The sequence below is a fragment of the Piliocolobus tephrosceles genome, chromosome 5, assembly GCF_002776525.5.
Source record: "Piliocolobus tephrosceles isolate RC106 chromosome 5, ASM277652v3, whole genome shotgun sequence".
In the NCBI taxonomy this organism is placed as follows: domain Eukaryota; kingdom Metazoa; phylum Chordata; class Mammalia; order Primates; family Cercopithecidae; genus Piliocolobus; species Piliocolobus tephrosceles.
The window spans coordinates 139,395,074-139,414,115 of NC_045438.1; the positions used below are offsets into that span (position 1 = coordinate 139,395,074).

At 34.8% G+C, this 19,042-nt stretch overlaps 1 protein-coding gene across 1 annotated transcript; it reads right to left on the reverse strand.

Annotated features, from left to right (window-relative positions):
* Nucleotides 1-16,908: 16,908 nt before the first annotated feature.
* LOC111525921 (olfactory receptor 14J1) lies at nucleotides 16,909-18,012 on the reverse strand. The gene has a single exon (XM_023191582.1). The coding sequence runs from the start codon at nucleotides 17,952-17,954 to the stop codon at nucleotides 16,989-16,991; it is 966 nt and encodes a 321-aa protein (XP_023047350.1). The 5' UTR covers nucleotides 17,955-18,012; the 3' UTR covers nucleotides 16,909-16,988.
* Between the last annotated feature and the right edge of the window lie 1,030 nt (nucleotides 18,013-19,042).

Consider the following 19,042-nt stretch of genomic DNA (forward strand, 5'->3'; position numbering starts at 1 on the left):
TGGAGTGTTGAAGTCTCCCATTATTATTGTATGGGAGTCTAAGTCTCTTTGTAAGTCTCTAAGGACTTGCTTTATGAATCTGGGTGCTCCTGTATTGGGTGCATATATATTTAGGGTAGTTAGCTCTTCCTGTTGAATTGATCCCTTTACCATTATGTAATGGCCTTCTTTGTCTCTTTTGATCTTTGATGGTTTAAAGTCTGTTTTATCAGAGACTAGGATTGCAACCCATGCTTTTTTTTGTTCTCCATTTGCTTGGTAGATCTTCCTCCATCCCTTTAGACAGCAGACTGATGGGTCTTGACTCTTTATCCAGTTTGCCAGTCTGTGTCTTTTAATTGGAGCATTTAGTCCATTTACATTTAAGGTTAATATTGTTATGTGTGAACTTGATCCTGCCATTATGATATTAACTGGTTATTTTGCTCATTAGTTGATGCAGTTTCTTCCTAGCCTCGATGGTCTTTACATTTTGGCATGTTTTTGCAATGGCTGGTACCTGTTGATCCTTTCCATGTTTAGGGCTTCCTTCAGGGTCTCTTGTAAGGCAGGCCTGGTGGTGACAAAATCTCTAAGCATTTGCTTATCTGTAAAGAATTTTATTTCTCCTTCACTTATGAAACTTAGTTTGGCTGGATATGAAATTCTGGGTTTAAAATTCTTTTCTTTAAGAACGTTGAATATTGACCCCCACTCTCTTCTGGCTTGTCTGATGGGCTTCCCTTTGTGGGTAACCCGACCTTTCTCTCTGGCTGCCCTTAAGATTTTTTCCTTCATTTCAACTTTGGTGAATCTGGCAATTATGTGTCTTGGAGTTGCTCTTCTGGAGGAGTATCTTTGTGGCGTTCTCTGTATTTCCTGAATTTGAATGTTGGCCTGCCTTGCTAGGTTGGGGAAGTTCTCCTGGATGATATCCTGTAGAGTGTTTTCCAATTTGGTTCCATTTTCCCCCTCACTTTCAGGCACCCCAATCAGACGTAGATTTGGTCTTTTTACATAATCCCATACTTCTTGCAGGCTTTGTTCATTTCTTTTTCTTCTTTTTTCTTTTGGTTTCTCTTCTCGCTTCATTTCATTCATTTGATCCTCCATCACTGATACTCTTTCTTCCAGTTGATCGAGTCGGTTTCATTTGTTATTTTTTATACTTAATAATAGAAGGCATACTGTATCATATGTAAGTACATAACAATTACAGTCAGTTTGCTTGGGTTTAATTCTAGTGCTACCAATTATCCTTTGTGAGGTAACTTTAGACGCTTTATCATTCTGCCTCTGTAAAATGAGCATATTGAATAAATAATTCTGTAAAGTGCCTAGCAAAGTGACTCAAAAATAGACACTTAATGGTGCTACATATTATGTCCATTAATGTTTATTTAAAATTTTATTACAAAGAAATCATAGACAACACAAACAAATGGAAACACATCCTATGCTCATGGATGGGTAGAATCAATATTTTGAAAATGACAATACTGCCAAAAACAATCTACAAATTCAATGCAATTCCCATCGAAATACCCCTACCATTCTTCACAGAATTAGAAAAGCAATTCTAAAATTGATATGGTACCAAAAAAGAGCCTGTATAGTCAAAGCAAGACCAAGCAAACACAACAAATTTGGAAACATCACATTACCCAACTTCAAACTATACTGTAAGGCCATAGTCACCAATACAGCACAGTACTGGTATAAAAATAGGCACATAGACTAATAGAACAGAATAGAGAACCCAAAAATAAAACCAAATACTTACAGCCAACTGATCTTCGATAAAGCAAAGAAAAACATGAAGTGGGGAAAGGACACCCTGTTCAACTAATGGTGCTGGGATAATTGGCAGGCTATATGTAGGAGAATGAAACTGGACCCTCATCTCTCACCTTACACAAAAATCAATTCAAAATGAGTCAAATACTTAAATCTAAGAACTGAAACCATAAAAACTCTAGAACATGAGATCGGAAAAACCTTTCTAGATATTGGCTTAGGCAAAGATTTCATGACCAAGAACCCAAAAGCAAATGCAACAAAAACAAGGATAAATAGGACTAAAAAGCTTCTGCACAGCAAACAAAATAATCAGTAGAGTTAACAGACAACCTACAGAGTGGGAGAAAATATTCACAATCTATACATCTGACAAGGGACTAATATCCAGAATCTACAAAGAACCCAAACAAATCAGCAAGAAGAAAACAAAGAATCCTATCAAAAAGTGGGCTGAGGACACGAATAGACAATTCTCAAAAGAAGATATACAAATGGCCGACAAGCATATGGAAAAATGCTCAACATCCCTAATGATCAGGGAAATGTAAATCAAAACCACAGTGTGATACAACGTTACGCCTACAAGAATGGCCATAATCAAAAATTCAAAAAATAATAGATGTTGGCATGGATGTGGTGAAAAGGGAACACTTTTACACTGTTGGTGAGAATGTAAACTTTGTACAACCCTTATGGAAAACAATGTGGAAATTCCTTAACGAACTAAAAGTAGATCTACCAGTTGATCCAGCAATCCCACTACTAGGTATCTTCCCAGAGGAAAAGAAGTCATTATATGAAGAAGATTCTTTGCACACACATGTTTATAGCAGCACAATTTGCAACTGCAAAAATGTGTAACCAGTCCAAATGCCCATCAATCAATGAGTGGATAAAGAACATGTGGAAGATGTATACATATACACCATGAAGTACTTTTCAGCCATTAAAAGGAACAAAATAATGGCATTCACAGCAACCTACGTGGAATTGGAGACCATTATTCTAAGTGCAGTAACTCAGGAATGGAAAACCAAACATTGCATATTCTCATTCATAAGTGGGAGCTAAGCTATGAGGATGCAAAGGCCTAAGAATGGATTTTGAGAACTCAGGGGAAAGGGTAGGATCAGGGTGAGAGACAAAAGACTACACACTGGGTACAGTGTACACTGCTTGGGTGATGAGTGCACCAAAATCTCAGAAATCACCACTAAAGACCTTATTCATATAGCCAAACACCATCTGTTCCCCAAAAACCTATTGAAACAAAAAATAAATTAAAAAATTATTTAATAGCAGGGGATTTAATATCTTTAAGTAGAACATCAACTAATAAATGTGGAAGAGATGGTAGACTTATAAAATCACCATTTTGCAACAAATATAATAAAAATTGATTTAAGCAAAAATTTTCAGTGAATACTTAAATGAGTAGGTCAAAGTTTGGGGAAAAAAGAATATTTATGTATCGTCAAAGTACCTCTCCACAAATTACTTATAAATTACTAAGGGGAAAATAGTAAATTTATAGTGGAGAAACTTGGCAGAGCCGTCTTAGCTAACTGATTATAGCTAATATCACCAGTAATGGTACAGATAAACATCATGTGCCTTCCGATGTAATGTACTGAGAAGAAAATCTCATGTCTGTTTTCCTATATGACATTTGTGACCTGAATCTAATCAAAGGAAGTATCAGACAAACCCAAGCTGAGTGACATTCTACAAAATAACACGTATTCCAAGCTGCCAACGTTATAAGAGAAAAGACTGAGGAGTTAATCCCTCAAGGGACATGACCGCTAAGTGAAATGTTTATTCCTGAATTGAATTTTAGACTAGGAAATAAAATCAATATAGGATGTTATTTGGATAATGGATTAAATTTGAATATTGACTCTGGATGACATAATACTACTGTATAAATGGTATTTTTTTATATTGGTCATTTTACAAGTTATGCAGGAGAATGTCTGTTCTTAGGAAATACACATGGTTCCAAAGGTTAAAAAAAGTTTATTAAAAGAGTAAATAATAAAGCAACTAGGGCAAAAATGTTAATAATTTGTGAATCTGGGTAGAGGATACATGAGTATTGTTTGTTCTATTCTGATAATCTCTAGGTAAACTTGAAATTATGTCAAAATAAAATGTTTAAAATAAATAAATAAATAAATAAATAAATAAATAAATAAATAAAATTTTATTACACAAAATTGTCCAGGAAATAGGGAAGAAGAAACACTTCCAACTTGTCTTATGAGGCCAGTATCAACTTGATAACAAAATTAAACGAAGACATTATACACACACACTCACAGACACACACACAGATGAAAAATAACTTTAACTATTCCAATAGATCCAGCAAAACATTTGAAAAAATTTAACATCTACTAAAGATAAAATCACTGAATTACTGAGCATACTCAGATGAAAAGGGAATGTCTGATCTGATGAAAAGACTACGTAAAAGCTACAGTACATATCACATTTGATGAAATACTTTAAATTTCCACTATAGGTTAAGAAATAAGATAACAATGACTGCTGTCAGTATTTCTGCTCAGTAGCCCAATAGAGCCAGGAAAATGACAAAGAAGGTATAAATGTTTTGGGTACATAATAATTTGGAAAGGAAATATATCTAAACTATTAGAATTAAATAATAAACTAAATAAAATACAAAGGCCCTACAATTTTAGTAGCATCGAAAGGCTCCCAATATTTAGGAACAAATTTAATTAAATATTGGCAAAATCTCTACATTGAAAACTACAAATGATTGCTTAAAAAAATTTGAAATAGATGAATAAATCAAGGAATCTTACATTTTTATCAATTGAAATTTTCAATATTGCTAAGAAGTCAATTCTTCCCAAATTTATCTTCAAATTCATTGTGATGCTCATTAAAATGCAAGCAGGTTTTGGCTTTATGGAAATTCACGAAATGATTCTATTAATATCTAAATGCAGGCAACCAAAAGCAACAATGACATGAAGAAAAACCAAGTTGGAGAATTCACACCACTGGATATCAAAACTTACAAAGCTATAATAACTAATTAGAACTGTGGCATAGAATCAAGTATCAAGAATCACATCACATATAAACATTGCCAAATTTATGACAAATATGCTAAACTGATTTTAATAATTTTAGCCATAAATACTTATATCAAAAAAGAAAAAATTAAATATTAACTAGCTAAGTCTCTAATGTGAAAAATTACAAATACAAATGGAAAAATTTCAAAATAAGTGGAAGAAGTGTTACAGTGTTACAATAAGAGCAAGAGTTATTGAAATTAAGAACAATAGAGGGAAAGATATTAAAATGTCAAATTTCTGGCAAAATCTTTTAAGAATAATAGCTGATAATGCACAAATTAATAATATTAGGGATTGAAAGGAACCGTAACTTCAGGTAACCACAGAAATAAGATAAAAGAATAAGTTATGAAACGTCATGCCAATAGGTTTGAAAAAATAGTGAATATAATTTAGTAACGGTGAAGAACAATTTAAAAAAATATACTGGCTTCCTTGCTGTTCATTACACATTCCAAGAATGCTCCCATCTCTGGACTTTGCATTGGTTTCTCGCTTGGAATGTTTTTCTTCAGATACTCAATTAGCTAACTGTGTTTAAGCTTTATTTTTACATATGGTGCTATTAGTGAAAACTTTACAATATAAAATAATTTGTTTCCTGCACTACTTCACTTGCCTTGCTTTCTTTACCTCTGTAATGTGTATTGCCATCTAACCCCTTTCATGCTTACATGTTTATTTGTTAGTGGTTTCTCTACCACTATAGATTGTACTTCATGAATATGAAAACTTTGTCTAATTCATCACTTCTGGATTTTCAGTTGGAGTTCCAATAAAATCACTTGAATAAATGATATAAAAGAATTAAAACTGCATGATGGTCTTAATAGATACAGGAAAAAGAAATATTGCATACAAGTCAGCGTATATTTATGATGAAAAGTTTAGCAGACTTGAAATAAGAAGGGACTTTGTCAATTTAATAAAGGCTCCTGGGGTAGATCAGCACCTTAATGGGCTCAATGAACTATGCCCCCAGTACTCACATTTGTTTCACAATGACATACTCCACAGTTGGCCATGTGATAAGTTTGACCAATGTGACAATCTAAGTAGAGGCTTATATTCTTGTGGCTTATATTCTTGAAGCACCTGTTCTTCAGATTATCCTTGGAACCTAGCCATCATTTTTTGAGGAGCCCAACCTAGCCATGTAGAAAGGTCATATCGAGAACCATATGGAGGACCAGCCAACATCTCTAGCTGGACTCGGCAAAACCTAATACTAATTTTATTGCAGCAGTGGCAAGCTGTCTTTACCAAGCTCTGCTAAAGTAAATAAGTTAAATAGTTATTGTTTGAAGTCACTGTTTTGGGATGTCTCCTTATGTAAAACTAGATAAGTGAAACACTTGTCCACCTAACACCTAGGTCAAAACATGTACTCAGTGAGAACAAGACGTGACTGCCACTTGTTATCACTTTAATTCCACACTGTTTTGATTGTTGTAGCTGGTGCATTAAGATAAAGAAAATTTATAGGAACTAGAATGGAAATTTAAAAACTTTCCTTAATTATAGGAACTGTATTTCCCTACTTAAAAAATCCCTAAGAATCTGCAGGATAAAACATTAGAAAAATGAGATAATTTAGCAAATCCCTTGGCCCAGGTATCAAATTTATTTCTATCTACCAGCAACAAAGAGTAAAATGTAGTTTGGAAAATATAATTTTGATAACTACCAAAGTAGTAATGTCCAGATGTAAATCTAATAGAACATGGAAAAGCTTTACACAGAATATTATAAAACTTTACTGAAATACATTAGAGAAGATCTAAGTAAACATGAATATTTACCTTGATAATGGTTGAGGAGTTATCTTTAGTAGCTTTACTTTTTGGTGACATACAGAGTCAATGAAATTTTAATTAAAAGATATTTTACTTTATAAAAAATTTATTGCACCGATTCTCACATTTATGCAAAGGAGGAAGAGCGCAAGATAACAACAAAAAAAGTAGAAAAGCAGGAACAAAATTCAGAGATTTGTTCTAATAGCAAGATTTACAATGTATAGGAAATAAGATAGTATAATGTTAGCACAGGAACAGACAGGTAGATGAATGGACAAAAAGAGAGGGCACCGAAGAGATCTGCATATATGTATATACACACACTGCAAGTCAGTAAATGGCACTGGGGCAATTGGTTTTCCACATTAAGAAAAGAAAAATAAATACATTGAAATATTTCTCATTATAAGTATATCTAAAAATGAGTTTCAGGTGGATTAAAGATTGAAATATTAAAGTAAAAACTTTAAAACTTTTTAAAGTACCTATAAAGTCATTATCTTTACGTCCTTGGGAATGGAAAACATTCCTTAACAAAAGAACTAAAAAAGACTTTAGCATAAAACGAAGACTTATTTTAATAATTCCACAATATAAAATTAGAGCATCTTTACATCAAAGGAAACCACAGAATGAAAGAAAATTCAGGCTACAGAAGGGAAAGAGATATCTGCCACTTCTATTAAGTGGTACAGTTTAGTATTCTAAAGAGACACATAATTCCCTTAAAAATAAGAAAAAGAAAATGATCAAAATGAAAATGAGCAAAAGTCTGCAAAGAAATCCAAATGCCTAGTAAACACATAAACAAAAATGTATAATAAGATAGAAAAAGCAAATTAAAAGTAGAGTGTGCTGTATCTGTCAGTATCCTTAGGGTAGTACCTCGTTGGGTAAGTATGTAAAGCTCTGAGAGCTCGTATACAAGGTTGGTAAGAGTGTAAATTGCTAAAACTACTTTGAAGAATAATTTCACATCATATTGGGAAGTTTTAGATGTCAAAGAGAAAAATATAATTTTTTCAGAAATTTATAGTAGATACCTTTTAGAAACAGGGAAGTAGGAAAAGGAGCCTAGAGCTGTGCATAAAGGGAAATAAAATACACTCATAAAGAATTATGCCTTTAAAAGTTATTGGACTCAAATCTTACGAACTATTAATGGTTATTGTTTCAACCATTATTATGAAATATGAATTTCAGTTGCATTGTGTTTTGTAATCTTCCTTCTGAGGGTAAAAATCAAACAGAAAGATTTACAAAAGTAGGGATTCTGTTTATAATGCTATGACTTTTGGTCTCAAGTTGTGTCATGCTTCTTTATGGAAAGGCTGGAATTCCTTCCCTTTCCTTTCTTAGTCTTTCATTTTCTTTTCTTTCATTTATTTATTTATTTATTTTTCTTTCTTTTCTTTCCATCCCATTCCTTTCCTTTTCTTTTCCTATCTCTCTCTGTAAATACATAAGAATACATGCATATTCACTGCACCACTCTGGTAGTGTTTTACTAATATATTCCTGTCCATTTATAAATCAAAATAGAAACCTGCTATAATTCCACACCATGGACAGCTTTGAAAGATATGGGTCATAGGACAATTTTAACTCATGTGTTGATGTGATAATATATCTCATAGAATGTCAACTCAAGAAAGATATAAGACATGGCATAATGTGTGTATGTGCATATTTGTGTCCAAGTTAGTATTGAAAAGTTATATTAAAAATGAACAAAGGGAAAAAGTGCATGAGGTGCAGGGAGTCTAGGAGAAACCGGGAATAAGCTTCTAGGTGTTCTCTTCCAGTGAGTTACATTGATGTGCTTAATGTGCCATCAGTGGTATGATAACACATGCAGAATGATGTCAACCAGGAAGTTCACTCAAGTTTGATGTAGAGGGTTTTTATGGGGGATCAGTCAGGTACGCATATGGCATGTGTGTGACTGACCTCAGCTACTCAGACCCAGCCCACCAGAGCAAAATAGGCACCATAAATCACCCTGTTAGCATAATATATCTGATCAAATTTATATTCTGTAACCCAAGAAAACAAAATTTTTTTAAAAAAAACATTTTATTAGGCAGGATATTCCAAGAACTTAGAGCTCCTCTCCCAGGAGCCTGCCAAGAGCCAGTCCTGAATATAGGCCTTTCTTGGGAGTATACAAGGTTCTGCAATACAGACGTGAAACATTAACCCTTTTCTGCATATTGGTTGACTGATATTTTGATATATCAGATGCATTAGGTGTTTTACAACTGAAAAAATAGAAGCAAAACTATATTCACAAAATAATATCGAATTTTTCCTTAAAATGCCATAGTGGTAAGGAATGAAAACTTTGGGGCCAAACTGCCTTGAGTTTGAGTCCCAGGGTTAGCTAGTAAGTTGCTAGTACTGTAGATAAGTTGATTAGTGACCTGTGCCTTAATTTCCTTATCTTTAAAATAGGAATATCAATATTATTTGCCTTACAGGATTTATTGTGAATGTTGAACACAATAATGCCTTTGAAACCTAGAATAATCCTTGGCATAAGTAGTACTTATTAAGTGTCATTGTTATTATTATAGTTTTATTATACACTAGCATAGGCATAAGAAAGTAGATCTAGAGATATGAGCAAAAAGTATTCCAAAAAGCTAAAAGCGAAAAAAAAAAAAAAAAAAAAAAACTCAAATTATTTAGGCTATTTTATAATGAGAGAAGTGTTACAGTTTTGCAAGACAGTAACATTAGGGGAAACAAGGTGAGGGATAAAAGAGAAACCTCTGTATTGTTTTTACAAATTTTTTATAGGTTTAAAATTTCTCCACAGTTTAAAAGTGAGGTAACGTTGTATTCTATTTGAGTAGTAAGTATTAGAAAGCAGGGTAGTGCCAAGAATTGGGAGAGCTGAGGAAATGACAGGAACACGTCTGCCCCGCTGGTAGGAGTGTAGCCTCATGGAAGCATTCTGGAGCACATTCTGGGTATAAAAATTCAAATTAAGGCTCTCATATATTGGACCTGAGCAATTTTGCTTCCAGGTATATATCCTAAATAAATCCTTACACAGGTCCATAACAACACTTGTTTGGCATAATTTATGGTAAAGGGGAATTAGAAGCAACCCAGATGTCCATCATTGGGAGAGTAGATCTGCAAAGGTTGAGGATGTACACCATCAAAAAACATGCAATTTTTACAAAAAGTGGGCTAGATATAGACATTGTAACATGATAGCTCTTAAAAGTAGTGTGCTGAGTGAAAAAAGGTAAGAAACTGAAAAGATTATAATGTAATACTATTTTATAGAATAAAATATCCTAAAACAACAATACTAATAGAAATTAAGAGCCCATAAAAAGTTACACATGAAACTTATAATAATTGTTTTCTTTAGGGGGAATGGTAGTAGAAACAGATAGGAAATAAATGTTATAAATTAATTAATGTAAGATGAGAGAGATTGTGCACATATTAATGAGGATAGGGTGCCATGAACTGACAAATGTAATGAATTCAACCTTCTGCACTTGCGATCCAACCACATAATAAAAGGAAAAACCAAATAATATATACAATTTTGTCTATATATATATATCAAAATTAAAATAGTGAAAACCTCTAGGAATCACTATTAAAGAGGAAATTCTTATTTTAATGCTATTTCTACAACATTTGAAATAATTTAAGGAGCATGATATGTAATTTTAGTATTCAAAACATAAAATGTGAATAATTAGTAATAAATTCAATAAAGGAACAAGACTGCCTCATAAAGCTATGTAACATTACTGAAAGAAATTAAAGACCTAAAAAATGGGAAGCTATGTCATGTTTATGAATTAAATGATTCAATATTAGGATTTCTATTTTCTCAGAGATGATCTATAGATTTGAGGAAATCCTAATAAAAATGCCAGCATGCTTCTTTTTAGTAGGAATTAACAAGCTAATTCTAAAGTGTATATGGAAATGCAAATGACTTGGAAAATCAAAGCCTAGAAAATCAAAAGATTAGAGGCCTTAAACTATCTGACTTCAAGAATTGTTATAAAGTTGCTGTAATTGATATAGTATGGTATTAGTTAAAAATAAACACATAGATCAATGAAAAAGAATAGTAAGCCCATATATTGACAAGGTTCTGAGGCAAATCAATGGGGGAAAATAATGTCTTTTCAATAAATCACACTAGAAGCTATATATCTGTATAGAAAAAGAATGAGCATTAACACTCACTTTATACTACACTCAAAGATTAACTCAATAGGGATCACGTACTTAATTAAGTATAGAAGCTAAAACTATTCATTTTCTAAGTGGCATCTTAGAAAAATATCTTTATAATTTTAGGCCGGGCATGGTGGCTCACACCTGTGATCCCAGCACAATTAGGAGGCCAAGGTGGGTGGATCATTTGAGGTGAGGAGTTCAAAACCAGCCTGGCCAACACAGTGAAATCCCATCTCTATTAAAAATACAAAAAAAAAAAAAAAAAAAGAAAGAAAGAAAAGAAAATGAGCCAGCATAGACACCTGTAATCTCAGCTACTTGAGAGGCTGAGGCACGAGAATTGCTTGAACCAGGAGGTGGAGGTTGCAGTGAGTCAAGATTGCACCACTGCACTCCAGCCTGGGTGACAGAGTGAGACCCTGTCTCAAAAGAAAAAAAATCTTTATAATTTTAAAGAAGGTATTTTTGGAAGATAGGACACCAAACATGAATTATAAAACAAAAAGTTGATAGATTGAACTACATCAAAAATTTTAAAGTTTTACTCTCCAAAAGAACCTGATGGGAAAAAAAAAAAAAAAAAGACAACCACAGGAGATTAGAAAAAACATTTGTAATACATGTATCTGACAAAAGATTTTTATCCAGTATATATGCATATATACACACATATGTAAATGTCTTCGTAATAGAAAGATTAACAACTCTTTTTAAAAATGGGCCAAGTGTTTGAGCAAACACTTCACAAATGAAGACACACAAATAACTAATAAGTCCATGAAAAGATGTTCAACCTTGTTGAACAGGGTAATAGAAAATAAACTAATCGATATATATCACCATGATGTGTTTAAAGAGCTAAAAGTTTTGAAAACACCTGACAATATCAACTGTTGGTGCAAATGTGGAACAACTGGAACTCTCATACACTGCTTAGAATATTATATTCCCTGGACTATCTGGGGAATATAATATGGAACAACTACCGTAGAAATCAGTGTGGGTGGCTGGGAAGATGGCCGAATAGAAACAGCTTTGGGTCGCAGCTCTCACTGAGATCAGTGAGATGCAGAAGGTGGATGATTTCTGCATTTCCAACTGAGGTACTCGGCTAATCTCACTGGGACTGGTTAGACAGTGGATGCAGCCCACGGAGGGCTAGCCAAAGCAGGGTGGGGTATCGCCTCACCCAGGAAGCCCAATGGGTCAGACCAACTCCCTTTCCTAGTCAAGGGAAGCCATGAGGGACTGGGCTGTGAGGAACAGTGCACTCCTGCCCAGATACTACGCTTTTCCCACAGATTTCACAAACCAGGAACAGGAGATTCCCTCGGGTGCCTATGCTACCGGGGCCCTGGGTTTCAAGCACAAAACTGGGCGGCCATTTGGGCAGAGACTGAGCTAGCTGCAGTAGTACCGCTAAGGCAGTGTTTAAAGGGAAATTTATAGCACTAAATGCCCACAAGAGAAAGCAGGAAAGATCTAAACTCAACACCCTAACATTACAATTAAAAGAACTACAGAAGCAAGAGAAAACAAATTCAAAAGCTAGCAGAAGACAAGAAATAACTAAAATCAGAGCAGAAATGAAGGAGATAGAGAAACAAACAAAAAAATAAAAAAATCAATGAATTCAGCAGCTGGGTTTTTTTGAAAAAATTTAACAAAGTAGACCACTAGCCAGACTAATAAAGAAGAAAAGAGAGAAAAATCAAATAGACACTATAAAAAATGATAAATGGAATATCACTGCTGATCCCACAGAAATATAAACTACCATCAAGGAATACTATAAACATCTCTATGCAAATAAACTAGAAAATCTAGAAAAAATGGATAAGTGCCTGGACACATAAACCCTCCCAAGACTAAACCAGGAAGAAATCTAATCCCTGAATGACCAATAACAAGTTCTGAAATTGAGGCAGTAATTAATGGCCTACCAACCAAGAAAAGCCCAGAACCAGACGGATTCACAGCCAAATTCTACCAGAAGTACAAAAAGGAGCTGATACCATTCCTTCTGAAACTATTCCAAACAATAGAAAAAGAGGAAATCCTCCATAACTCATTTTATGAGGACAGCATCAACCTGATACCAACACCTTGCAGAGACACAATAAAAAAGGAAAATTTCAGGCCAATATCCCTAATGAACATTGATGTGAAAATCCTCAATAAAATACTGGCAAACCAAATCCAGCAGTGCATCAAAAAGCTTATCTACCACGATCAAGTCAGCTTCATCCCTGGGATGCAAGATTGATTGAACATATGCAAATCAATAAATGTAATCCATCACATAAACAGAACCAATGACAAAAACCACATCATTATCTCAATAGATGCAGAAAAGGGTTTTGACAAAATTCAACACTCCTTCATGCTAAAAACTCTCAATAAACTAGGGATTGATGGAATGTATCTCAAAATAATAAGAGCTGTCTATGACAAACCCACAGCCAATATCATACTGAATGGGCAAAAGCTGGAATCATTCCCTGTGAAAACTGTCACAAGACAAGGATGCCGTATCTCAACACTCCTATTCAACATAGTGTTGGAAGTTCTGGCCAGGGCAATTAGGCAAGACAAAAAAAAAAGGTATTCAAATATAAAGAGAGGAAGTCAAATTGTCTCTGTTTGCAGATGACATGATTCTATATTTAGAAAACCCCATCATCTCAGCCCCAAATCTCCTTAAGCTTATAAGCAATTTCAGCAAAGTCTCAGGATACAAAATCAACATGCAAAAACCACAGGCATTCCTATACACCAATAATAATAATAATAATAATAATAATAATAATAATAGTAATAAAAACCCAGAGAGCCAAATCATGAGTGAACTGCCATTCACAATTGCTGCAAAGAGAATAAAATACCCAGGAATAAAACTTACAAGGCATGTGAAGGACTTCTTCAAGGAGATCTACAAACCACTGCTCAAGGACAGAGGACACAAACAAATGGAAAAACATTCCATCCTCATGGGCAGGAAGAATCAATATTGTGAAAATGGCCATACTGCCCAAAGTAATTTATAGATTCAATGCTATCCCCATCAAGCTACCATTGACTTTCTTCACAGAATAGGAAAAAACTACTTTAAATTTCATATGGAACCAAGAAAGAGCCCACATAGCCAAGACAATCCTAAGCAAAAAGAACAAAGCTGGAGGCATCATGCTACCTGACTTCAAACTATACTACAATGCTACAGTAACCAAAACAGCATGGTACTGGTACCAAAACAGATATATAGACCAATATAACAGAAGAGAGGCCTCAGAAATAATGCCACACATCTACAACTATTTGATCTTTGATAAACTTGATAAAAACAAGCAATGGGGAAAGAATTCCCTATTTAATAAATGCTGTTGAGAAAACTGGCTAGCCATATGCAGAAAACTGAAACTGGACTCCTTCCTTACATCTTATACAAAAATTAACTCAAGATGGATTAAAGACTTAAACTAAGACCTAAAACTATAGAAACCCTACAAGAAAACCTAGGCAATACCATTCAGGACATAGGCATGGGCAGAGACTTCATGACTAAAGCATCAAAAGCAATGGCAACAAAAGCCAAAATTGACAAATGGGATCTAATGAAACTAAAGAGCTTCTGCACAGCAAAAGAAACTATGATCGAGTGAATAGGCAGCCTACAGAATGGGAGAAAATTTTTGTAATCTATCTATCTGACAAAGAGCTAATATCCAGAATCTACAAAGAACTTAAACAAATTTACAAGAAAAAAAAAAACAACCCCATCAAAATGTAGGTGAAGGATATGAACAGACACTTTTGGGATTCTCTGGGTTCAAGTGATTCTCCTGCCTCAGCCTCCTGAGTGGCTGGGATTACAGGTGCATGGCACCATGCCCAGCTAATTTTTTGTATTTTTAATTGAGATGGAGTTTCACCATGTTAGCCAGGATGGTCTCAATCTCCTGACCTCGTGATCTGCCCGCCGCGCCCCTCCAAAGTGATGGGATTACAGGCATGAGCCACAGCCCCGGCCCAACAGACGCTTTTTAAAAGAAGACATTTATGTGGCCAACAAACATATGAAAAAAAAGCTCATCATCACTGGTCATCAGAGAAATGCAAATCAAAACCATAATGAGATACCATCTCACGCCAGTTAGAATGGCTATCATTAAAAAGGTAGGAAACAACAGATGTTAGAGAGGATGTGGAGAAATAAAAACACTTTTACACGGTTGGCAGGAGTGTAAATTAGTTCAACCATTGTGGAAGACAGAGTGGCGATTCCTCAAGGATCTAGAACCAGAAATACCATTTGACCCAGCAATCCCATTACAGGGTATATACCCAAAGGATTATAAATCATTCTACTATAAAGACACATGCACATGTATGTTTGTTGTGGCTCTGTTCACAATAGCAAAGAGTTGAAACCAACCCAAATGCCTATCAATGATAGAATGGATAAAGAAAATGTGGCACATATACACCCATGGAATACTATGCAGTCATAAAAAGATGAGTTCATGTCCTTTGCAGGGACATGGATGAAGCTGGAAACTATCAATCTCAGCAAACTAACACAAGAACAGAAAACCAAACAGTGCATATTCTCACTCATAAGTGTGGGAGTTGAACCATGAGAACTCATGGACACAGGTAGGGGAACATCACACACCAGGGCTTGTTGGGGGGTAAGGGGGTAGGGGAGGGATAACATTAGGATAAATACCTAATGTAGATGACAGGTTGATGGGTGCAGCAAACCACCATGGCACATGTATGCCTGTGTAACAAACCTGCAAGTTTTGCACATGTAACCCAGAACTTAAAGTTATTAAAAAAAGGAAAACAAAATCTCGTGTAGAAGATTAAAGAAAAAAAACTCACTAAGGTGTATGCATGTGTAGATATCATAATCATTAATTCAAAAAAATCCTATAAAAACATTCCCCATTACTGAGCAATTGCTCATTCCCTTGGTCATTAAAACATGTACTTTGATTTATTTCAAAACTGAGGGGACTAGTCCAGTTTTGTACTCTTGGAAATTATGAATCTTTCTTGAAGAAATCTGCAGCATTACACAAAATTGAATCAGATATTCAGATTCACAAGATTTATGCCTCCTTATCTCACACATTCATAAGTTGGATCTTTTCATTTGCAGTTTATCTATATTCTGTTTCATGGAACTAGGGAGCATCCCCAGGCTAACTCTGTAAAACCAACTTGTCAAAGTCTTGTACAGATCAGAAAAGTAAATGAATTAATATAAATATCTCCAGTAATAGGGATACACAAGGGTAATGACAATTTTATTAATAGATTATAGTTGTATATGCTTATATTTATAGATTGTACACCTCACACACACACATAAACATACACACCCACATTTGGGTAATAATGCATTTGCCATGAGTAAGGAACATAAATAACCTTATTGTTTGAGTCAGACAAATATTAATTTGAATCACAGCTTAACTACTATTTGTTTGAGAAATCTCAGGAAAATTAATTAATCCTTCCTAAATTTATTGCTCCTATTGGCAAAATGGGGACAATATGGCATAGCTAGAAGAGTTGTTTTCTTGAGTCAAAAGAAAAAATTACATATAAACACCTGATACTTGCTAGGGACTGAATAAATTGTTGAAATAAGCACTGTAATAATAGCAAAAGAACTTAATAAGAATACTTAATATGGATAGGAAACTAGGAGGCCCGCCGGAAAGACCATATATGCACTATCATATTATCCCAGTTAGCTTCAACTATCTCCAACCTATTTGTTAATAATGGATTTAAAATTATACAGGCCAGACTCCAAACTAATTGTCTTTCTCCTTCATTTCAGAAAAATTTCCCAAAGATGACTTAAAATGGCACTTAAATTGGAGGGAGGAAGGAAAGCCAATATTATTAGAAGCACAACATCTTAAATTTTGAAGAATTATATTTGAGAGGAATATATGCAATAGACAGCTTGGAAGAGCGTTCTGGGAAGAAATTAGATTCACCCCCTTCCAATCTGAAACATAATAGCAATGCCTTTCATTTCTATGGTTCTTTAGAGTTTAAACATGGCTTTTAAACACATCTTTCTCTGAGGAAGCTCTTCCTTTGACAGCATCTTCCTCAGTGCTGCCTTCATGGCGTCATTCCGTAAGCTATAGATGACTGGATTGAGTGTTGGAGGTATCACAGTATAGAATATGGAGAATACAAGGTCCATAGTCGATGAGGAATCAGAAGGCAGTCTGAGAAACTCAAAGCCTGCAGCTGAAAGAAAGAAGGTGACTACAAATAGGTGTGGTAGGCAGGTGGAGAAGACCTTGGTCCGGCCCTCAGCTGATGGGATTCTCAGCACTGTAGAGAAGATGCGAATGTAGGAGAGCACAATGGATATCAAACAGATAAATGCTGTAGACGTTGTGAATGCAGCCAGTGCAATCTCGTTAATGGATTCGTAAGAACAGGCTAGTTTCAGCATCTGAGGAACATCACAGAAGAATTGGTGAATGACTCTCTTCCCACAGAGAGGTATGGAGAAGTTAATGGCAGAATGCATGAGCCCAGAGAGGCCCCCAGCAATCCACACAGCTATCACTGCATGCCTGCAGGCACTGGGATCCATAGTGGTCTCATAGTGAAGTGGTTGACAGATCGCTGCGTACCGGTCATAAGACATCACTGTGAGAATGGCCACTTCTGATGAGGCCAGAGCTATGAAGAAGAAAACCTGAAGAATGCACTGAACAAGAGAAATATAACCATTGCCCATAAGTGAATTTGCAATGGACTGGGGGACTGTGACAGAGATGAAGCAGAGGTCCAGAAGAGAGAGGTGCTTTAAAAAGTAATACATGGGGGAATGGAGACGATGGTCCAAGGTAATGACGGTGATAATGAGAAGGTTGCCTGTCAAGGCCAGCAGGTATGTCACCAGAAACAGCAATGCATGTAAAATCTGAAGCTTACGCTCATCAGAAAAGCCCATGAGGAGGAATCCATTCATTGCAGTCAAATTGACCATAGTCTCTCTGAAGATACCAAGTGTGACTCTGTTTAAGAAGCCAAGAACAGTAGGAAGAAAATGCATGACATCTAATATATTTGTATGTCAAGTAACTCAATTCCTCAGCATGGAGGTGCTGAAATGAGATGAATTTATCTCCATTGTGATTAGTTAATATTCAATTGAAAAAAAATTTAGCAATTATTCAGAAATAGAATCCCTAAATGTGATCAACAAGTCATAAACATTTTCTGAAGCAGAGTTTGCGTTGTCAAAAGAGGGAGAAATCGATGGAAATGATAAAATCTTTACCTTCAACAAAGTCAATGAAATACCAATCTCATTACATCTTCTATATGATGCCTTAGTATTATAGTTATGCACTATATAGCTTCATTTGCTAACCAGCTAACATGAAGTTATTGATACCACCTTGCAAATGCATCTAGAAACAACTCAGAGGCAGATCTAGAAACAGCTCAGAAGCTAATCTAGAAGAGAGATTAGCTCAAAGAACAGTCATATTTTTTCCTCTGAAAAGCTCTTAACATCTAAAAAAGATTACATTTGATTGTAATAAACTTCCCATAGAAATTTTGAAAAATGAAATGTCTCAAAATTGTAAAATGCAGATGCCATTGAATCCTGAACTTTGGAGATCTTGCAACTAAGTGACAAAGGTTCACTGTCAAAGAACATTTAATTCTCAAAATTCTTGTGACAACTTGGGGTTGGACATTTTCAATCAAATCCATTTGAAGAAATAAAGAGATTTTCTAAAATCTCTGTGATAGGCAGAAAGCTAGGTAGTGGAGTATGTATCTTTCTAGTGCTGTGTCTCATTGTGTCTTCCCAAATGAAAAAAAAAAAAAAAACAGTATTTTTTTCTCTCTAGGACTTGAAATATATTAGATAGTGGGAGCCCATTGCTTAAAATAACCAACCAAACAAAAGAAACATCTATAGCAGATGTAACAATTGTTAGGAGGATTAAATGATGTAACTTTTCCTATTTCATTTTAAGTGTGCTATTATTGTAGAATCATCATCATCATAGAATCATTTTGCGTTATCAGAATCACTCTGCCAACTAATTTTTGCCTCTC